Source organism: Centruroides vittatus, unplaced genomic scaffold, assembly GCF_030686945.1.
Source record: "Centruroides vittatus isolate TY-2023 unplaced genomic scaffold, ASM3068694v2 contig_914, whole genome shotgun sequence".
Taxonomy (NCBI): Eukaryota; Metazoa; Arthropoda; class Arachnida; order Scorpiones; family Buthidae; genus Centruroides; species Centruroides vittatus.
The window spans coordinates 592,867-617,592 of NW_027122603.1; the positions used below are offsets into that span (position 1 = coordinate 592,867).

The window sequence follows — 24,726 nt, forward strand, 5'->3', positions numbered from 1 at the left end:
TCACGATAAAATTTCTTTTAAATTTAATAACAAAATCATAATACATTAGTGATTTAGATGTTGTGAAAGTGCAAATTCAATTTTGTTTAAAATTTTTGTTCTCTTCTAAATAAACAATGTAATACTGGCATGAATACATTAATTCAGTGATCTTCGAGTCAAATAGAAATCCATTATTCTTCTTCACACAACCTTAAAATGGATCAAGAAACAAATCGAAGATCAATAATTTCAAAAAACTTCTGTGCATTCTACAAAATTATCATTGGTAAGTTTTGTTAACTGTATCATAACAAAATTAAAAATTATATTTATTTTTCTTAAAAACAGATGAGTAATGAGGCAAAATGGTTTTAATACCATTTGATAATTTGTGCATAATAAAGTATATAATAAACAAGTAGTATTCTTTCTTTTTATTTATAGGCATATATATATATAAATTTATTTTATATATATAAATATACACATACTTGTGTATATACTATATATATGATATATTGTATATGGATATTTTTTCAAATATTTTTCTAGGAATTGTACATCAGACTGTAGCAAATGAAATTTCTTATTTATACAAAGGCACTGCATATCGAGAATGTTCAAATATTTACAATGTATATGGGAAGTGTTATCTTTCCATGAATACCTTTATACATAAAAATCTGAAAAAATAAACACTTTGTATATTAAATTAATTTTTCCAATTAAATTCTTATATACTGATTTTGTTTTTTAAAATCAATTTTGTGAAAATTAAGTCTCCTCTTGTCTCATTCTGAGACGACAAAAAAAATCTTAAATACAAGTCAGACGTATAAAAATTTCTCACAGGTGAAGTTGTCTGAACAACTAAAAAGTTAGTGCAATGATTTGATATTTTAAAATACAAAAAAAAATTAATATATAAATACAGCTGGATTTAATATATATGTATTTTTAATAGATCACAAATATGCTCTGAATTAAGGTTTTCTTCCCTTATAGATTAGCACCAGCTGTAAAGAACCACTTTGAGACCATTATTATATTTACAGTTGATTAACTCTGTCATTGAAAACAACTTTGATAATATTCAATTTCTTTACAATCAGAGTGATCTTGATGTTGTCAAATCCTAACCATTAACAACTATACCTGTATATATTCTGTATTCCCATCTTCATATTTGAAATTTATCATGTATTCAATTGCTGATTACCATCCAGAGCACCTTCACTTATGTAGAGGTCGTTGTCTTGGTCAACATCTACTGTCATGGTCAGGTCACAACTGTCACCAGCAAATTCTTCTGTTCCACCCCCCACAGAATTTCCTGCCTTCTTTGTTTGGTGAGTTTTCAAATGTTTTGATAGATGATCACTCCTCATAAACTTTTTTAAACATTCTGCACATTGAAACCTTTTTTCACCTGAAAACAAATATATTTGTTTTAAAACAAACTTAATAATCACTGCTTGTTGAATATTTAAAAATAACTACAAATTAGTGATGTAACGAATATTCGGTTACTACCTGGTATTCGGCCTATTCAGCCTATTTTTCACTATTCGGCCAAATACCGAATATTTAAATCACTATTCGGCCGAATACCGAATATTTAATCACTATTCGACTGAATACCGAATACCTAAAAACAGGAGTAAGAAATAACAAAAACACAGTAAATTAATCATTTTTGTTACTTTTATTAATGCTGAACATTAAACTATAATTATTAAAGTTAATAAGAAATAGCATCTAACTCTAGTATTAAATTATTTCATAATTAAATAATATTATAGCCTTTATCTAGTTCGATATCTTATGACATTGATGGCGTGTAGGTTAGAATGTATCGAGCATTAACGTTATTGTTTAGTTAATTATGTTATATTCGTATTCGCGTATATTTTAATATTTATACGATATATTTGAACTTTTCCACAACTGGGGAGAAACTAGACCATATTATGTCACCACTAAAGTATATCCTTAGGGTACCATTCAGTCTACAAATATGTAGTAAAAACAAAATTTTAGTGTTTAATTAAAGAGTTAAAATAATCGATTGCAAATAAAATAACTTATAAGTTATAACTTACATCTAAATACCAACAACTGCCGAATCATAGCAGGCTATTTACGGCTATTACATTAATTATAAACCAATTTGGCACTAGAGGTAGACGTTAGGCTCCATCTCATATTAACTTTTTAATAATTATAATTTAATTAATTAATTTTAAATAATTTAGACCTAATGGAAGAAAAAATCATAATGACAGCGGGCCAATAGAGAGCACGGTGTGCGATCTTTGCCATAATGCGGTTTGCGCGCCAATTTTCGTACGTGCGTTAATCAAGCCGAATAGTTTGGCCGAATATTCGGCTATTCGGCAACGCTCCTGGCCGAATATTCGGTATTCGGCCACGCTCCTAGCCGAATATTCGGTATTCGGCTGAGGCCGAATATACTATTCGTTACATCACTACTACAAATACTAACAAGTCAGGGAGTCATTGTGTAATCAAACTATAAAATTAAACAACAGTATTTAAAAAAGTCATCATTGGCTAATAAAGACCATATTTCCTTAAATAAATGCCTAGGTGCTTATTTGTTATAGGCACATTTTTTTGCATGGGTTAAAATCCCTGGTGGTTCCACTCCAACTGCTTGAAATAAGGCTAAAAGAACATAAATATGACATATTAAGAAGACTAGGATGGCATTATCAGCCTTTGCTATGGAGAGCAGGAGTTTTTAACCTATGATCTCAAAGCATATTTTATGACTATGTAACTATTTTCATTAACAAGTTTTATCAACATTTGAACTAGTTCAAAGCATATAGACTTTTCAAAAGTTAACTAGTTACCTTATTGCAAATAACTTTTATAAAAACCTATTTAATGAAGGGGGCTTGCTAAGTTTTTTAAAATTCTCTTCTGGTAGATTTGTAGTGTTAAGAAGTTTGTGAGGAGATATTTTGTTTTGCTTCTACATACCTTTGCAAACAAACCTTTTCAAAAATAAATTATAAATAAAATCAAAATATTGAACATCACTATCCAATGAATATTTAAAGCAGATTTTAATATTTAGGTGCCACAAAATTTATTTCTAATTTTAATGACATTCAAAAAAGCAGTTGCAAATTTCACATTGATTTAAGTCTCAGAAATAAGAAAAAACCTTAATTTTGAAATTTGCTTAAAAAATCTTAATGCTTGAAGACTGTTCAAGTTAACACTGTAATAGAACATGTATTGACTGCATTGCATATCATTCACAAAATTCAATCAATAGTGCAATATTGCATGTTATTATATCTTTGGAAGGTATAAAAGGATAACCATTTGAACATGCTATTAGCTTTTGTATTACATCAGATTAATAGCAATGGTAGAAAGTAGAAAGAACTAATATCACAAAAGAACTTGGCCTTTGCTTCATATAGCATACAAGATAGCATTTCTTGACTACACTAATAAATCAGTGTATTGTTTGCTTTCTAAATTCTTTGCAAAAGTTTATCATCAATAAAACAGAAAAAATATTTACTATAATTGAAGATAATATTGAAATTACAGAAGCATATTATTTAAACCTTATAAAGTGTACAGCACTTAAACAATAAAAAATAATATATAAATGTCGCAATCTATTAATATTGACCTTTAGAGTTTAGTTTATTTATTATGTTCTACTCATTGTATGTATACAAATTTATGTTTAACATAACTACTGTAATAATGTTCTGACACCCATTTCAAAACAATCATTTGTATTTTAAAAAAACATTTGCATGAAAATTACGATGACAAAATTCTTAAAAATTTAGTACACATTTTTTAAATTATTTGAAACTATAATCTACAGACAAAAATATCTAAAGCAATTAGTAAGTTAATATCTAATTTTCAATTAAATCAAAAAAATAATAATTACACCATTATTCTAAATCTTATGTTTTTATACATAATGTCATCTTACCCGTATGAGTTCTTCTGTGTCTTTGCAACTCATCTGACCGAGTGAAGCGTTTCCCACAGAAAAGCCAATTGCATACGAAAGGACGTTCTCCAGTGTGCCATCTTAAGTGGGCCCGCAAATGAGAAGTTTTACCATAAACCTTATTACATCCAGGCATATGGCAGATATGTTGTTTTTTCTTGGTTTCTAAGGAAGAGCTCCTATAATAATAAATTTAAATAATTATTAATGAATTTTCTAGTACTGTATATTCTATAATATAATATTAAATTTTAACAGTTACATTCCACAACAGGTTAAATGTATGAAAACAAATTTTATTCTTATATACCAGTTTTAATTTTAACAGAAATCAAAACTTAATTTGAAGAAACAGTCTGTCTAAAACTGGAAACCACCATTTATTTACTTCTAGCATTCCAGAATACAAACATTTGATGACCTGACCTTCCTTTTTAGGCTGCTTGGCTGTCAAATTTAAAACATCCTTTAAAAAACACAGACTTCCTTTACCTGCGCATTTTTTTCAGTAGATATAAAGCTCAAATACCCGAGTGGTAAAAATGGAAAAGAAAACAAAGATGTCTGTAAGTTCCCCCAGTTCCAATTTCATATTTGTAATTTTAATTTTCTATTTTTTCTGTTTTTTAAATTTGACAGCCAAGCAGCCTAAAAAGGAAGGTCAGGTTGTCAAATGTATGTATTCTGGAACAATAGAAGTAAATAAATCATGGTTTCCAGTTTTGGACAGATTGTGTCTTCAAATTAATTTTCATAAAATTGCCATCAGACGAAATTCTACAAGAAACCAAAACTATAATTAGATTGATACCAGAAAACAGAATGAATTGTTACCCATATAATTTTTAACGGGACTAAGTAGCTATACAAGAGGGCAAATTTGGACCCTGATGTCTGCCATTTGCAGAATAGAATACTGTGGATAAAAACAGATCAAGGAATGGCCAAGAGAATCATCAAGCCATGCTTTTCCAAGTATTTAAATCAGGTGGTGATAGTTATAAAAAAATGATAGCCCAAAAGTGTGTTTAGAATACAGAAACTAAACAACCAATATCCTCTCCTTATGATCAAAGATATCTTGAATAGACTCCAGAGTGCTCTCACTCTCATATTTAGCACTACTGATCTGAGAAATAATTTCTCTTATTTAAATGTTTAAAAGGAAAACAGACATTACACTTAAATCATCACACATCAACTTCTTTAAATGCTGTTTCAGATTGTCTAAGTCTCCTTCAGTGCTTCAGCAATACATAAATGGAGTTTTAGAAAACTTTATGATAAAAGGCATTTTTTTGCCCTACATGGATGATATCATCCCAGCTAAAAATGAGAAATAGACTCAGAGGCTGAAGCTGCTGTTTGAAACCAATAGAGAATACAGATAGGACAGCATTTTCTAAAATTTATCTCATGTAAAGTTTCAAATTCTTGGGACATGTTATAGAAAACAGAAATTTATATCCCTCCAATGAAAACACTAAAGCAGTAATCAACTACTGAAGCCAAGATATATAGAGTCAAACAATTACCATAATGTATCGGGCTATTTTTTCTGGTAGCAGCAAAATATCCCGATACATTACAGCAATCATTTGGCTCTAATTAATAATGTCATGTTTAAGATGTTTATATATTATATATAAAGAGGTGCAGAGATTTCTGGAATTGACTTAATACTTTTGCAAATTTATACGCAACTATACTATAATAGCCAAACCTAAGCAAATTCATGAAGGACAGAGTTTATATTTTGAAAGTGCAAAATCAACTTAAGCAGATACTTTGTAAGCAGTTGGTTTTATAGAGCTAAAGTCAACACAATAAAACTGAAATTTACAATGACACTAGTGTGGACAGCTACAGTGTTGTGCTAATGCAATATTCAATGATCAGTAATTCTTTCCACCCATATACACTGTATGAGCAAAAAGACTGGATGCCAAATGAAAATATTCTAGCTACAAGTATGAGGTACTGGCTGTTGTTGCAGCTTTAAATAAATTTCAAACATATATTCTGGTGATGCATTTCAAAATTGACAGACTAATGCAGTGGTTCCCAACCGGTGTTCCGTAAGCATCTCCCAAGTATTCCGCAGATTTAGTCGCAAATCGGAAAGTGTACAGTACAATCGTATTCGAGCCGCCGAATATCAAAAAATTAAAATCATAAAATTTTCATAAACTTAAGTATATATGTACAACTCGTACTTATGGAGTGTACTACTGTTTCGAATAAGATAAAGGCAATGATAATAACTGAATGAAATATGTAAAAAAACATCAGGCACAAGTTTCCCATTAAAGTTATTTAGGTATATTTTTTCCTGTCTTAGAATTGGCATTAATAATATGAGTAGAGATTTTGAATTATAACTGCTCAATTCTAATAAAATAACTGATGACAAGCTTATGTATTTCATATTAACTTAAGTAAGTGTTCCGCTAAAGAAAATTGCTCACAAAAGTGTTCCGCATTCTAGAAAAGGTTGGGAACCACTGGACTAATGCCTTCAAGATGTTGATGAATAAACATATTTGTACAATAATAGCAAAATGAGCACTGTTTCTCCAAGATTTTGATATCAAACATCATTCAGATACAAAAATGTCATATTGAGCCATTGATCTATAATAGTTATCATTCAAGACAATATTCTGAGTACAAATGCACAGCATCATGATGATTAAATACAAAAATTAGAAAGATCTTGGAAAATTAAACCTATGATGACTATTTTCTCCAGGATGATATGGATAAGGATGTGATCAATCTTATTGTCATCCCAGAAAAATGCAAAGAGAAACTATTCAGAAAACTCATGAAAAGGGGCATTATAGTAGTAAACAAATTTTAGAAATCCTCAACAGCAACTCAATTTTATATTCCAATGATCAAGCAAAAGGTTGATTGTACAGTACAGCTAATTGTTGTGACCTGAATATTGATAAATCCTAACTATAGAAAGCATGAAGGAACACTAAACCTCCTTAGTGGAGGAAAAGCACCACTCCTCACCTATCACATTGATCATTTGGGACCACTAGAAAGCAGTAACAAGAATTATAAATATATTTTGGCTGTAATAAATATTTTGATAAAATGTGTATAGTTATATCTGACTAGGTCAACATCAGGTGATGAAGTGATAATGAAATTTGAGGTTCAGAAATTTGTTTTCATAAATCACTGATGGATAATCATGGACAAAGGGACCTCTTTCAGCTACGAGTACAGTGGAACCTGGTTAATTAAAAATGTATTGTGGTCAAAACAATTGCATCTTCAAGTTACCTGAATACTTCTTCCCAAAAGAGATTGTGAATTCCTGCAGTCATCATCACTCAGCAGAATTCAATGTTGTATGTAAATATAGTTAATAGTTATGTAGCACGTTTCCTTTTGTATACCTTGTATCAAAAGTGCCTCAGATTCTGCAGCATTTTTGATTTTATCACTGTTTTTAGCTATGTTCAGTGTCAAGAAAGACATTCCAAAGTGGATATCTCCCCTCTGATTTTACAATCTCTTCTTTATTTCCCAAATTGTTTCAGTTTTGTTTAAAGCAGCCAATTAACCAGCATTTGCTGGTGGACATTTGTCCTCACATAACATATCTGCTACTTCTGTGCTGGGCACCTCCCCAGCCAACTAATGCATCCATCATTGGCCAGTTGAGATAAAATTACATTTGAAATGTCATTTCATCTCACAGTGTGTATTATACATTAGAACATACTGGTAAATACACAAGTAAATTAGAGACAGAATTTTCAGTTCAAGTTAAAGTTTGACTTGGTTAATTTCATATTAACAAGAGTCAAATTAAATGTAAATCCCTGTATTACAGTAATGAAAAAAATATGCATTTGAGTAAAAGTGAATTCAAATTAAGCAGTTTCCACTGTATTGTATTTCAGAAAATATTCAACATTATACAATTACTACTGGCCATTGGGTCAGGGTATTACCCTGACCCAATGGCCAATAGTAATTGTAATCAAACATCAAACAATCAAACATCTCAATGATATCATAATTTCTCTTCTGACAAAGATGTCATTAAAGGAGCTGTCCAAATGGTTCAAACATGTCAGTATCAAGCAAAAAATTATCATTTCAACTTTCCAAGAGTATTGGCACCACACTTTTCAAACTTCTGTTCTTAACTAAGAATGCTCAGAGTTCTGACAAGACAAAAGGAACTCCTGAAATAAAAAATCCAAGATCTAAGAACCTAGCTAGGACCACTACTTAAACTGAAATCTAACCTTTCAGGACTAATGAATGACCAAAGTAAAGCCAAACAACACTTAAAACAAGTGACCGCCACATAACTGTTAGACGTCCGTGTTTAATAACAACTCCTCAACGATAGTGCTCGCGAGAAGAGCTTGAGATCTCGTCCCGTTATTTTAAAATTAATATCCCCATTTTTTCTGGGTTTCATTTTCATTCTTTTGGTTTCATTTCCTCCGTGTAGCCAACTTTTTTTTTTGTGATTTATGTTTATAATAATAACTTTAATAAACTATTTTTTGATGACTACTGGTATACCAGCAGTCTTCAAAAAATACTTTATCGAAACAAATTTGAAGACAAATTGAAAACTGCTGGTATACATACCAGCAGTCTTCAAATTTGTCATCCTATCCTGTGGTGAGTACAGACAAATTATCGTTAGATTATCAAAACTGAAACTAAATTAACGATAAAAGATCTTAACCATAACAATAACAGACTTATGAAGATCAATATTTGTTGTTTCTTAAACTCTATGAGGTTCAGACATATGAACACTTGACAATGTTCATCTTAAATTTATTTTCGTCGACTTGATGAATGTTGCCATTTCTGTTTTTCTGCTTGTTTCAGACATATTTTGAAACCATGCCAGTAATTCTTGTTGTTTCTTAAACTCTATGAGGTTCAGACACATGGACACTTGGCAATGTTCATCATAGAGTTTAAGAAACAACCAGAATTACTGGCACGGTTTCAAAATACGTCTAAAATCAATAGTTGTGTTGAATGTATAAAACAGCAGCTTGACGCTTAAATACTTGAACTTTAAAGTTTATCATATACAAACATGACACAAGATGGCTTTGTGGGATCAAATGTTTCCAGCATTTTTTGAAAAAGAAATAATCAAGGGAGTTTGTCACTATAGTGGTTTTTCCATTTTAAGATTTGCATGTGGTGCGAATAATGGTTAAGAAAAAGACAGGAAGATAACAGGGAGATTTTAACTGTACTGTTCAGCCATCCGTCTAGGCCCACATTTTGTTTTAATAAAGTCTTCTTATTGTTTTTGCTCATCTTGTCTCTTTCCCTACAATAATGTAAATGAATAATTAAGTCTAAATTTAAAAAACTTCACTACACTGTACTTAATAGTATAGAATACTAATTATTTTAATGATCTTTAAGAAAAAGATAATAAGGAAAAAATACTTGGAATAAGATATTCAATTCAAATAAATAATTTTAAGTATGATTTACTGCTTTAAAATCAATAAAATATTCTGAATCAATAAAAAGTGCATTACATAATATAAAAAATAAATGAGTAATCAACTCATAAGCTATGTATGTTAAATATTAATACTATAGAGATAAATGAAAACTATGAAACTGGTTATAGAAGGATGAAATTAATGTAGGCAAAATATTTTTTTTAAAAAGTAAAAGACTATAGTTTAAACATTTACAAATTAATGTAATAATATGTATAAAAGTTTACAATGCTAATAGTAATCTTAATTCTGTAAATTTAAAAATAAATTTGTTCTAACTAATTTAGAAATTAATTTTTACAAATAATAAACATCTTAAAGCCCAATGAGTATATAATGAAATAGCCTGAAAGATCGAACTAGAATTTGGCTAATTAAATGATTAATATAAAGTAATTTATCACTAGAGCTAACTTTTACAAACAGTGTATTACATTAAATTTCCAACTTTAGCATTTTGTAAAAAATTTCCATACTTTAAATGTGTAGAAGATAAATTTTCTGTTTCAAAAATGCATTGATTATGATAATTCTACATAAGTATATCATTTTCAATAATTAAAATATGATAAAAGATATTGTTTTTCATTTACCTGCTTTCTCCATCTCTACAGTTAGGACAAGTACAAGCAACCCTTCTCAACCTTCGACCACTGCTTCCTACTTCTGTAGTAGAAGAAGCTGAATCTGTAGTGGTGGCAGTTGAAGAAGTGGATGGCTGATTTTGGGAAGTAACTGGCTGCGGAGTAGTGACTGCTGCTGCTGTAGCAACCACTTGCCATTTTGTGAGATCATTAGGATCAGGTTGTATCTGTTGAGCTGAAAAATTTTATCATCATTCAATCATTTTTGAATAGTAGTAAAAATCATACAATGATAATTATTACAATTAATTCTCTCATTTTAAGTTAATTTCAAACAAGCAGGAATTAAACTTGTATTATTAGCTGCAATGTAAATTTAGTAATTAAAGAAATTTAATAGTTTACAATATTTATATAATAGTGCAATGCTCATTCCAACCTCCTTCAGGAAGGTTGGAATGAGCATTGCAGTTATTGATTCCGAAAACTTAGTTTATGGGAAACTGCAAGAATGAGACCGCCATCCGGACAACCAGGACCAATCAGTTTTTTAGCAAATTGTTTTTGTAAAAATAAACCTGGGTTCAACAAAAGAAAGGACCTGTTTATAAGAGTTAGTTTACCGAGTCTCAATGAAAGCAGCTAAATCATGATTTTGCAAAAAATATGTAAACTCTTAGTCATCCACTGTCAAGTCCAACATTCCTCGACAATTCCAAGACAATATTCTCATTACTGAAGTTTTATCCCTCTCTTTAGCAATTGTTCTAATTAACCCTTTGGCCAGATTTGTCTAAAAAAGTATTAGTCTTCTGTAGTTCATTCATTTCTAAATTAAAAGTGAATTTGTCATCATTGATCATCAAGCAATCAGCTTTCAGAAATGCTTTTTTATTTAGAGATTTAGCTTCTGCAAAAAAGGCAACAACTTTCTATGCCTAAGTCTTAATCTATACAACAAATCATCAATTTTCTTTAAATTTTTAAAAATAAGTGTTTTGTCAGCTTGAGTATAGAGCTCAAACAATACAAGCCAAGTTCCCAATATTTGATAACTATTAATAAAACGAATAGACCTTCTTCTGTATTTTAAACAACTCAATAAAACTATTAGCATTATTAACTAATTCTTCATTGTTACCACTCAAACTGAAAATGATAGTGTTATTTTTCTTCAAATCATTGTATACATAGTCTATATAATAATTCTGAAGAGAAAAATTATCCATACATACAATTCTAAAAGTCAAAAGTTTGTAACTTCTCCCTTCAGGCAAGTTAAAAGTTCATCATACTCCTTATGTAAATTAGACAATCATTCAAATTTTGATGACAATTCTTCCAATTCTTCCACTATTCTATCAAAAGAATAGTATCAAAACATTCTTCAAGAAAACACAATCTTCTGAGGTATTTGAGAAGAAATATCCTGCAATGCAAAATAACTGTCCAATTGAGATAATTTCAATGTTGGTTCGCTTGGAGATTAACAATGTTCACCGGCAAAAGTTGAAGTTTTATTATGGGGAAAAGGTGGTGTATGAGACCTGGATTAAGTTCAACTCCTCCAATAAGTAAAAAGAACAAAATTTAAAAAGAAACTATTACAGTAAAAAAAGACATCCTCAATAAAGTCAATTAATGGCAAACAGTTGAATTGTAAATCATAACAGTAAGTTGTACAAAAACATGCCAACATCCAGCACTGTCAACAGCATCTCCCATCTTTCAAAATAATAAACAGTCATCAAAAACATGTGACAGGTCAACTGGAGCCCCAGAAATTCACAGCAGATAAATCTAAGGACCTAGTCCTCATAGATCAACATACAGAAAAGGCATATTTGATTATGTCACTGGAACAGAATGCACTGTTGCATCTTCTGACTACCTGCGGAGGCTACACAACAGTCATTCCATTTCACATGGATACCTTAAGGATGCACCTTAAAAATGAACAATATCTCTATCTCAGTGCCTTGTTCCGAGAATTTTTCGCTTTCACCAAAGTCCATAAGCCTGGATACCAACTTTGTCTTGTCATGAACAAGTCAGCATCTCCAACAATAATAATAGAAAAAATCCTTAAATCAGTACATCACAAATAACTTACATGATTACCACTGGGACATTTCTACACAACTCTTGGATCATCTATGGTCAGTGATTCTTAACAGGGGGCAATGGCCCCCTGGGGGTCCATAAGAAGTTTGCCAGGGGGCCACCGAATTATGAAAAATTTCCTCCAGAATATAATAAAAAGAAAATTGATGTATAACCAAATATCATATTGAAAAGTGAAATAAGAAAGATAGTTTTCCTATTTAGTTTCTTTTATTTATTTTTTATTTCTTCCTACATACAACTTTGTTAGTACAGAAGAAATAAATGCAAATATGCTACTTACACCACAGTATTTACTTCTTTTATTCCAAAGCAATTCTAAGAAACTATTAATGCTTGGAATTTTAAAAATAATTAGGAAAAATAGTAGGCTTTGAAAATTTAAATATTTTTGCAAAAGATATGCAAAATCTTTACAAGTTATAGGTGTTTTAGTTTCAGTTTAGTTTTAGCATCGACTTTGAATCAATTTATTGACATGTTCTTATTTTATTTTTTGTTAAAAATTAATGAGTTTTCATGTTTAATTGTGAAGTTTGAATGTTATTTAAATAGATAATGAAATAATAAAGTTATGATTTACATTTATTATATAAAAAAATAAAGCAATAATAAAAAAATCAATTTATTATAGATAATTTAACAAATATAAATTATTATTTAAAAAAATGGGGGTCACAAAAAAATTATGAAATATTTGGTGGACCGCGAGTATAAAAAGGTTAAGAACCACTGATCTATGCAACCTTAAGTTTGAAGACTACATATATATAACAGCATGTGATTCTGAATTGATGTTTCTGTCAATCAAAATAGAACCATGCTTCTGTGCACTTTGTAACTTTCTTCTTAATCACATAGGCAATGAAGACAACTTTCATGCAGATATTAGAGTTGGTCAACTTAACTTGCCACCCCGCCTTCTTCCACTTTGAGTAGGTAGCTTAACTGCAGCACAATAGTGCCTATGGAAAGCCCCCTTTGCCTGAAAGGGAGCTTCCTGTAGACATCTGACAACTGGAAAATCAGGTTCTTCCATGATATTGCCCTTTATTCTGGATATATTGACAATCTACTAATAATTTAGTGTCGTAAGCCAAACATCAATGCTTTTCTGAATTCTTTTAACAACAATCCTTTTGGCCTCCACTTATGCCTGGAACACTTATGCCTTATACCTCTATTATCCATTTCCTCAATATCAAATATGCATAAAAGATGGGAGTACTTACACTTCAGTGTACCACAAACCCCGCTTGCAACCCAATTTTTAACCCACCTTTTCATACAATCCCTTCCAATATATGATAGCAATAGAACTTTGGTAAAGAAGCATAAAAAAATAAAAAATAAAAACACACAAAGCTGCACTTTGTGTGTTTTTATTTTCTTTTTTAAGTGATATACACTATTTTCTGCTATCAAAGAAAGAAAGCTGGAACTGCAGTACATCACCCAGTTAGCTATCCAACATGGTTATCCACTTTGACCAATCCAAAGTTTAATAAACAAATATGTGAAGCAAGACCTAAAAACTGGTAGATCACAAATTTAAGATTGTTCAGTATAACAAAATCCTGATGGCTGATCCCTATATACTGCAAAGTACAGGATGCAACAACCTTTCCCTAACCTGAAGGAGGGACACCATCATCTACGTTGTTCTTAAAAATTACAAGGGCCCTCACAATCAGATATACACAATGGCCCATTAAAGTTTGCACCTTCGTGTCACAGGTAGATGGTATCTTTATGTTGTTCAGATGACTTTACATTATTTCTACCTGTAATCACATTAATTTGAAATAGATTGCTCCATTCTGCACATAAACAAAAGATGATGGAAATGATTAAAAGGGAAATTTTGTAGCAATGTAAGCTTATAAAACTAATCTCTGCTCATGTCATTGTTTTTGCATTTGTCATGTTCTTTATTTTAAAATTGTGAAATTGCAGCCATTTCAATATCAGAAACTATGATTGTATCATTGTTTGTGTAATTTTTCTTCCTTCGAACATTTATTATGCTTTTATTATTGTAATTTGACCAAAAAAAGCAATAAAATAAACATATCTAGTTTCACTTTGCTGTAAATTGTCTCAAGTTTCAAGAATTGAAGTCTGTTTGCTTTGTAATTGGAGAGGAGTGAGGTTCCATTTCAAGGTCAGAATAGTAAAAATTTATTACTTTGGCAGGAAAGTGTCATTTGAGATACCTGACCTGTAATGTCAACAAACTGCAAATTGTTTTATAACTCTGTAAACAAACTCTGTAAACGTTCCCTTTCTGCTTGAAAATGGGTCAGACGACAATGTTATTGTCTTATTGTGTTCCAAATAATGCTGTTCTTGACATTTAAAAACCAGTTTTTGTCAAAACAGTTTAATTAAAATTAAACTAGAAATTATCTTAATAACTTTTCTATAATTGATTAATTTCTGCTTCATTTATAAATATATTTTTATGATGTTTTAAATCAACTCATTTTAGAAATAATATATACATTTTAATTCATATATATATCTTCTGTATATATGTGAGGTCACTGAATTGTGTTCAGAATGGAAGAGATGTACCAATATGAAATGTGAGCGTGATGGACAGAGTCAGACTCCACAATTATAAAGAAAATTACTCCGATTTATTTAGACACCAAATCATGCTTACAGAAAGAATGCTCCGGGTAAATCTTCAGTTCTTCCTGTCGAGAGAGTGAGTTCTGATGGAAGGATTTGTCCGTGTTGACTACTCTGTTGTCAAAAGTCCATAGAGAAGTTGAAGTCAGTTCAGCAAGAATGTTGAGGGTGAAGAGGAGAAGGCAACCAAGTAAGGTATAGATAGCATTGTGAGAACATTAAGAGAGAAGACCTTGTCCTTGAATTCAGAGTTATCATCATCTTTGATCCCAGATCAACCACTTCAATTGGTTATTTTTCCTCATCCCCCTCTCTAATTGGCTGTCACTCAATAATAAGTGCAAAACATCTGAACTCACATCATGGAATGAGTACAAAATCGACATTTAATTTGATCCCAGCCAGAGATAGTTGATCTTAGGATTTACATTGTCTAGTTTTCCTTTCTCTAATTTCTGAGAAAAGATTTTCTTCCCCCACTATAATATTTAATATTTCCTTTTATGGAAATAAAAATATTTTACAATATTAACAAATTTAATGGTTTTTAGATTTTAGCGTGGTTCCAGGACATTTCCAGAGCATCACATATATCTAAATGAGGATGTTTGTTTGTTTGCTATGCACTCTTACACTGTTTAATTGATTAGTCTGAAACTAGGCAGTTACATTAACATAATTCTAACTTAGATATTGTCGTCAATACCATCCCAGAGTATTGTTTTAATTTTTATATATTAATCAATTTCTATTTTATTGATTTCCAATTTCTCGGTTGGGCTTTGTTTCTGTAGCAGCATCTGTTGGCATTTCTGTCATAAAACAAAAAATAATATAATTTTAAAAAATTGCCTGGTTGTAATTTTTAATCATATTTTAATTTAAAGTAATTGGGATTTCTGTATCTGGTCTGGATTGTAGTAGTGTTTTGTCCCTGTAAATCATTCTTCTTCTGATAACAAACAAGCTATGCCAGTCATCTAATTCTGTTCAGAAAAAAATTTTGAATTGAAATCATGTAACTTTTGGGCCACACTGAAAGTTAGCATATACATAATTGTAGTTTATGGTCCTTATGTTTTCCATATCTGCTCTCAATGTTTACCTATCTAACTCCACTCCCGAGATTAATGAAGGACAGACATCATATAACAGTGGAAATGTATAGGTCTGAAAAAATTGAAGCCCAATCAAAATTACCAAACAAACTGTTAAATGTCAATGCCTTTGGAGTAGAATAACACAATAACATTGTCATCTGGCCCACTTTCAAGCAGAAAGAGAGTGTTTGTTTACAGAAATATAAAACAATTTGCGGTTTGTTGATATTAGCAGTGGGGGTGTCTCAAATGACACTCTCCTGCCAAAGTAGTAAATTTTTACTATTCTGACTGAAACAGAACCCCACTCCTCCCCAATTACAAAGAAAGCCAACTTCAATTCTTGAAACTTGAGACAATTTACAGCAAAGTGAAACTAGATATGTTTATTAATTGAAAATAAATCTCTTTAATCTGAATGAAAATTGGTTTCGGTAGACTATCAAACACACCAAAAACACACCGCACAATATACGACTTACTTCTAATTCAAAACCAAAATGGTGCTTAATTCAACAAATACGTCTTTCACTAACATTTTTTCGAACCAACGGTTCTTCTTCAGGTGAAAAAATGGACAAAATAAAACAAAATTCAATGGAACAATCTTTTTTCAAAAGAATTCTAAAATAAAATTTCAGAGGAAGCCCATGCAATTTTCGTCACCGTTTGCGCCTGCTCCATTGAGAGATAACTTTTGCCTTGTCACGTATCATACGAGGGCTATTTTTTAAATAAGGTCCGTTTTTTAATAAGAAGAAAAATACTGTAAATATCGTTAAAATATATTTTTTTCTATATTCTACATACTTTTATCTACTTTTCTACATAATTTCCATTTTGTTTAAACATTTGTCATACTGCTCAACAATTTTTTGAATTCCGACTTCAAAGAAATCTGCCGCCTGTCAAGAAGCCCAATCCACGACTGCAGTTTTCACTTTTCTTCGTCGTTGAAATGTTGACCATCAAGGAACTCCTTTAAGTATCGAAACAAGTGAAAATCACTGGGTGCAAGATCTGGACTGTGTGGATGATCGTATTGAGTCAAAACAATAAAACACTGCCCAATCTTTTTGTTTTGTGATCATCAGGAAGCAGTCTTGAAACGCACCGAGAAAACAATTTTCGATAATTCAGTTTCTCCGAAACAATGGTATACAAAACTGACCTTGAAATCTGTGGAAATTCAATTGATAACGTTGAAATTGTGAATCGTCGGTCCTCTCGAATTTTGTTATCCACATCACAAATCAAATCTTCAGAAATCAGAGATGGTCGGCCAGGGCATGGCTCATCATGCACATTGACTTGCCCATCCTTGAACATTCTTACCCATTTTCGAACTTTATTGTCACTCATAGCATTATCACCGTAAACTTCACAAATCTGACAGTGAATTTCCGCTGCTGCCAAGTTTCTTGCATTCAAGAATCGAATAACAGATCGTATCTCACAGTCGGCGGGAGACTCAATTTTCTTAAACATTTTAAACTTCTACAGCTCAGCATACAGACAGACGATATGGCTGCAAATGGCGTCAAAACGCGCGCCAAACTTGCTCAGAGCAGAAGCATATGCATACTGCCGTGATTGCGCATTATTCTCACTTTTATTCACAAATGGACCTTATTTAAAAAATAGCCCTCGTATATAAGAGTTTGCCACACTATCGATAAGGATACCTCATCCTTGCTGTTGATACAATTTTCACTTTGGGCTGTTTTATGTATATAAATGGCTTCCATCAAGTGCAAATGGTGTGGCTGCTGCATGGTGTATATTTCCTTGGCCTCATTAAGTAACGGTTGTATATCAGGGTCCGTGGCATATTGCGCTAATGCAGTTGTATACCTCATGTGGAGGATGTCTGCTTTATGTTCTTTAATCCTCACTCCTAATGATCTTTTTGTGGAGCCAACATACACTAAGTCTTTATCACACCTATGATCTCTCATGGAAACAATGTATACTCCAGCTAGCATGTCTTGCTGTGGAGTATCCTTCCCATTACTGAGCATTCGAAAAAGAGTAGGACATCTTCTAAAGACTAAGGTGACTTGTCTCTTCCTAGTGATCTCGGTGTACAGTTTCTCTAAATACGGATTGTAAGTGACAGGTACTCTGTCCTTACGAATTGTATTTTCTTGCTCTTGCACTTCTGGTTGTTCTGTTTGTTGGGAATGAAGCATTTTTTATAGTACCTCCACAGTACCTCACTGTACTTGACTTTAAATCCCTGTACCCTTCGGTACTTCTACCACCAGCCTTTTGTGCCATAAGAGATTTGTTATTCAAAATAGTAGAGAATAGTAACCACCACCAGCAAATTTTAGAGTTAGCGCATTTATTGTGCTATAACTCTTTCTTTCAGTTCAAAGGCGCTGTATATTCAAAATGATTAATTATTACAGGTTCTGACAAGTAAAGAATTTTCAGAGTCCTGCCACAAATAGGCCACATATTGATTATTAACAATCTGTGACATGCCATAACAAGCAAAAATTTAAAAAACTAATAAGCAAGGTTAAAATTAATAAATACAAATGTTCTGACAGTTTATGAGTTAATTATATTTTCTATTTACAAAATTTCCTCAACCTTAACACAAAATAAGAAAAAAAAGTGAACTTCTAAGAAATTTGTGGGATACCACAGGAGGAGAAGAATTTCCCAGGTTAAAAAACAGCTGGAATCCCGTTAGAGAAACTCTAATTGGCATATAAAGTAAGATGCTCCCCCATCTCAGCATAGAATATTTTGGAAAAGTATTTAGTGTATTTAAGCCCCCTGAATCTTTGGCACTTGAATTTTTTTACTGTAATCTGATTAAAAAATAAAGTTAGAATGCACACTTTTATTAATCAGGAAAAAAGAGGAATTTAAAAGAAATCCTTAAACTTTACTATTAAAGTATTCTACATAAATAAATGCAAAGCTGCTATAGAGAAAAATAACAACAATGTTTAATTAAACAGGATAAAAATGATAGCTGGCTAAGGACCATGGGTGCTTAAGTTGTCCCCAATCAGCACCATGCATGCATGACCTGTATGGTTATATATCTAAATTAATAGCTCTGAATGCAAAGATCGGATGGCAGTTCAAGTAACAAAACTGACAACACATTTGCATGGTATGCAGAAATTGCAAATTCGAGTCCTTCTCTGGACTGATTCTTTTCTTTCAGAAAATTCTAAATTAAAATTATCATGAGATGGAGGCCTAACCACCTAATTTTAGACAAAGTACTTAGTATCTAATTACAGTATTAACTTAGTCTTATTATAGCTTGATAATTCTGCTGATTGTCTGGTTTTAGTTGAAAAGTTTGAGATAGATTATGTAGATTGAAATTTGTTTTCAAAATTGAAAATTATTGTTTTATTATTGAAGATCATCCATAATAATCTTCAATTTGATTAGCTATTAAATTAGTAATTGTAGAGTAGTTACAAATTCCACTGTGTTGCATTGGTTGTAATTTATAACTTATAATGGAATAAAGTTGATAAATAATTATTTTGAAAAACTTTAATATGGCAGAAGAAAGTTTAAAGAACACTGCTATAATTTATGAATTGTATATTTAAACCAAGTACACCAATCAAAACCTTGACAATCCAAAAAATAATTTAATATAAATTCAACAAACATTTTTAATCTTACAAAAGATCTGCTTCAGATCAACAACTTGTGTAAGATTGAAAATGTTTGTCAAATTTACATTAAATATTTAAAATTAATTTTCTTACCTACAATCTGTGCTCCACCTAATGTCTGAACTGTTTGAATGGGACTAAGTGGTGCCATTTGCTGGGGTTGGGTAATTGTTGGAATAGCATTTGTGGCAATGACACTACCTGTTGGTGTTAAACTCAAACCTTGTATGGATGCTGTTCCAGCTAACAGTGGTTGTCCAGGTGCACCACCTTGCATTTGTACACCCTGCAATCCAGCTACTGTAGGAAGCCCAGTTACTTGAATGATATTTGGTGATCTTAAACCTGTCAAGCCTGAAACATTTATGGCTGAAGGCCACCACGTGGCTGCATTACTCTGGGCAAAAAGTTGTCCCACTTGTCCCTGCACCACTTGGCCAGTAGGTAACTGAAGATTAGTAACAGTTACTGGTTGTCCTACAGCTGTTGTGCTGGCATTAGAGTTAGAAGTAGCAGCTGTCTGAGACTGTGATGAAACTGCACTTGCTGCATCTGATGATGTTACTGGAGCAGAAGCCATTACTGGAGCAACAGCTGTGGTAGTCCATGTAGTATTTGTAGCAGCAGCCGGTTGAGACACTGTAGCTTGAGTCATCTGAATAGGAGTGGCTACTTGTATTTGTCCTTGACCAGTTAACTAAAACAAAATGCAAAAATCAATATTTGCAAAAACACATTTTTATATATAGTTTATTCAAAAATTTTGTTAGGTTTCTAAATATTATATTAAAATAACTAGAATATTAACTTATTACTTCAAACAATATTCTCATAGCTCTAATGTCTATTTCTAATGCCAAATTACTTAATATCTAATATTCTCATCTTCAGAATAAACATACAGTGAACCTTCATTATAGTGCTGCTCACTATACCGCGCACTCGGTTATAGCGCGGGCGATGCTCGTGACACAATAAGCTCAAACACGTTTATACAGGTCCGTGCGGAGTTAGTGAGTAGCACATTTTATTGTTACTGCATATTGAGTAATTGTGTATGTATTGAGTTCCTGAATGTATTTTGAATAGTGTTTAATTATTGTATGCATGATGAGTAAAAGAAAAGCTTAATGTGTGAAAGAAAAGCTTCACATTATTGCTAAAGTAAAGAGGTGAACCGCATTACGCCACGCTGCTCGGTATAACACGGTTCACCTTATAATGTGGGTGTTGTTTCCCACCCGACATGCGCATTACATCGGGGGTCCACTATTTTTTTAAATTGCTTTAAGTTGCGAACTCAAATTTCAAGAAATTGATTCAAACTCCATTTTTTAAACATAATGCAAGGATCATTTTAGTTCTCATTCAAAAAATATTGCAACGAATAAAAACACACCTTTAATAATCTAGCAAATAAATATTAATAATATAAAAACGTTTTTGACCGTTTCTTAACAATCTTCTTCAGTTAACATACAATAGAAGATAAAATTGAACACCAAAATAGAATGTAAATATGAAAATAAAAAATATAATTAACAAAAATGTAGTTGCGGTGGATAAAATAAACAAACACAGAAATAATATAAATTAAGCTGAAAAGGTCCCTTAATAAATTAAAACAAATAAAGTCTCTTAATATCATTAATTTTCATAAAAGGATCACCATGCAGTAGCTAAAGCATCCACATGACAATCTTTTGTGTGTTCTGTGTTTGTTTATTTTATCCACTGCATCTACATTTCCATTATTTATATTTTTTATTTTCATATTTACATTCTATTTTGGTGTTCAATTTTATCTTCTATTGTATGTTAACTGAAGAAGATCATTAAGAAACAGCAGTCAAAAATGTTTTTATATTATTAATATTTATTTGCTGGATTATTAAAGGTGTGTTTTTATTCATTGTACATTTATCCAGTTTAGTATGTTATATATAAAAATATTGAAGTAGGTTAAGTGTGCAAAAAGTAAGATACTAGGTACAACTTAGATTGCCAGTTAATGTAACAACTTATATACATATACAACATCAATATGCTTGATAGTTATATTAAAGCCAAACAATTGCAGATTAAATATAACTATTTAATCTGCAATTGTTTGGCATTAATAACCATATTTTCAACAAATATTTCTGGCCAAAAATTCATGAACAAGAACACCGTGCAAAATCCATGAGTTTTGTCGCCACAAATCAGGTCATTTTCTACAAATTGCTTCATGCAAAATGACACAAGTGCTCAAATAATATTCTTTGTTGACACCCTTTGGAAATATGAAGTAATTTGTAATGCACAACACAACAATGAAAGAAAACAGTCAGCATGATCTTGTGTATCTTACGCCTAACGAGTTCCCAGGCCATAATGGAATGTCCGACATGGTTGTCAAGCCCCTGGAGAAAACAGGGAAGTGAAAGGATTGATGGAAAGTTTTTTTGGAGGAGTTGGCGTGAAAAAGTGCGGTTCGTGGTTCTTGAGTGTGGAAGCCATCACTAGGTAGCTGAGTGAGAGGAAGTGAAAAACGATCATAGTGAATTATAAAGATGATGGTACAAAGGAGTACTTTAATTAGTGAAACAAAGATCTCTGATGAAAATTCAAATCTGTAAGGAGGTGGTGGTGAGAATTCAAATTTGAACTCTGTCTTTACTTGTAAAATCTCTAATGAAAAAGGACTCTTTTAAGATTATTGTCGGGATCCAATTGTAATATGTGAGATACCCTTGATGTGTTGTATGTCCTTCGGGATAAATTTGTGGCCAAATTAAATTATTGTTCTGTTACATTTTTGTTTGTTGTCTTTGTCTTGTTTCACCTGAGAGCAGTGGATCAACTCCCACAAGTGTCTGGTTTATTTTGTTCACTTCTTACTTTTATTAGCCCAATGCAGAAATTAACGTTTTTGTTTTTTGATTTGTTCTATCCCATTCTCACATCCGGTATTTGACAATATTTATAATTTTATTTCCAAAAATGTTCTCATGCATCTTGGAATGGAAAGTGTTGCCTAACTCTACACAATTTAATGCTAGTTCTCCACTTAGTGTGATTTTGAGGCAATTCAATTGCCTTTGTTCATATACATGCACAGTAAAATTGACTTCTAGTTAGAATCACCACAATCTACTTTGATGACAGAATACTGGGACAACATATATTTTCATGTGGCAATTCTGTCACAGCCAATATGCTGTAGTGATGATGTATTGTACATGTCAACAACGCCATCAGGGGGCAATGAGTAGTTGTAAGACAGCAACAGTGGAGTAAGTACATGCTAGATAATAAAGAATTAACAAACAGTTCAGAATTTGTCTCATTAATTGTTACATGGAGTCAGAAGTGAAAAAGAGTGACCAATAATGAAAAAACACCGTATTTACTCACGTATAAGACGATCTCGGATATAGGACGAGGTGTGACTTTAAAGATCGAAATAAAGAAAATCAGATTTATTAATACAATTCTTATTTTATTTCATTTAATCACACACAAAATATCAAATGCACGTAAATGCATACATTGTCACGCAAAAATTACTGGCATTTTAAACTTTACGGAAAAAGCTTGTAAAATAAACAACATAATTTGTTCGTGTAAAACTGGAGGGGAACCTTTTTTGCCAATTCCTAATACTACGCTCGCACACAATCCACAACTCAGTTCAATCTCAATTTACCTACAATCTGGATTGTGACTGTCGCTAGTCGAACGTTGTGCTGTTTGCACAGGCAATCTGCTTGAGAACAACCCGGCTATTACACGCGATGATAAAACTGACATAACTACACAGTAAGTCATGAACACCAACAAACAAAATAGAAGTTTTGATTAGAAATATATACAGTACACCTATCCCTTGTTTTACACGGTACTTCTTTTACACGTTTTCACTTTTACACGGTTTAAAAAATAAATGTAGAAAATAAACTGGCTATGATCAAAAGGAACAATTTTTAACTCTAATCTACATCTATATTCCAATCCACCTTAATTATATGTTATAGTTGATATTTAGGATACTAGGTGACAGTTTTATTTAAATCCGTCAAATAGTAACCGATAAACCGATATAGGGTACTCCCCCATACGCACAAAGTTGCATTCATTGCACATAGTTTTAAACCAGAAATTTTAATTTTTCATATTCATAAGTAACAAACGATTACATTATTTTTAATTACATTTTTTACATTACATTACATTACATTACACAATTACATTACATTTTTATGAATCTTTCAGATTTTATTTTTTGTTCCTTTGTACTTTGTATTTAATTAATAAAAGAATATATTTTTTTTCCCTTTCAATATTTTTGTTTGATTTATGTACCCTTAAAAAATTGAAAAAAATTCATAATTAATAAACAACAAAATTATACGTTTTTTGCATACTTTTCGATTTACATGGTTTTACATTCAAAAAGATACAAATTCGATTTACATGTTTTTCTCTGGAACCTATCTTCCGTGTAAATCGAGGAATAGGTGTATTTTTTCTTGCCATTTATCTAATAATAGACAAATGTCATCGTCTCTCCAAATACAGTATCTTTTTTATTTCTCCGTCGATAGCCCAACACATGTTTTGCCACCATCTTGTATTTTCTTGCACGCGTGGGATTGTGGGATCTCTCTTATAACTGGATGTAGTTTCAAGAACTCTCTTGAATCGATCACGATTGAACCTCGTTTCAGTCGAGATTGAAATGGTCGAGGGAGGTCGCACCAAGGCATAGTCGCCGACCTTGGTCACAATCTAGATTGAAATACTCGGTGCGAACGGGTATAACAGTTAAATCCTCTCTCTGTTGATTACACTTATGAGTTTCTCCAAATTCTGATTTCCAAATAATCATCTGTTTTCACGTGGGAATGGATAAAACTTATATTGGGCTCCCATATGATTTTGGAATTTCAATTTGAAATTCAATTCAAAAGCTTTGCTTTTCCTATTGCTATTCATCTTTACTCCTGACAATACACAAAAACAATTCAAATGACCCACATAAAATACTTTTGTCTTTAAACATGAGCATCTGGTAAAAAATGCAAATACACCTTTCAGAAAAATTATTGC

The 24,726-nt window shown here is 31.6% G+C and overlaps 1 protein-coding gene across 1 annotated transcript in view; it reads right to left on the reverse strand.

Annotated features, from left to right (window-relative positions):
- Positions 1 to 24,726, reverse strand: part of LOC136984354 (transcription factor Sp4-like) — a 46,343-nt gene continuing 21,617 nt past the window's right edge. The window contains 4 exon segments of the mRNA XM_067281303.1: positions 1 to 1,411; positions 3,980 to 4,179; positions 10,119 to 10,344; positions 19,726 to 20,329. Of these exon segments, the coding sequence (XP_067137404.1) occupies positions 1,179 to 1,411; positions 3,980 to 4,179; positions 10,119 to 10,344; positions 19,726 to 20,329 (1,263 nt within the window). The 3' untranslated portion in view covers positions 1 to 1,178.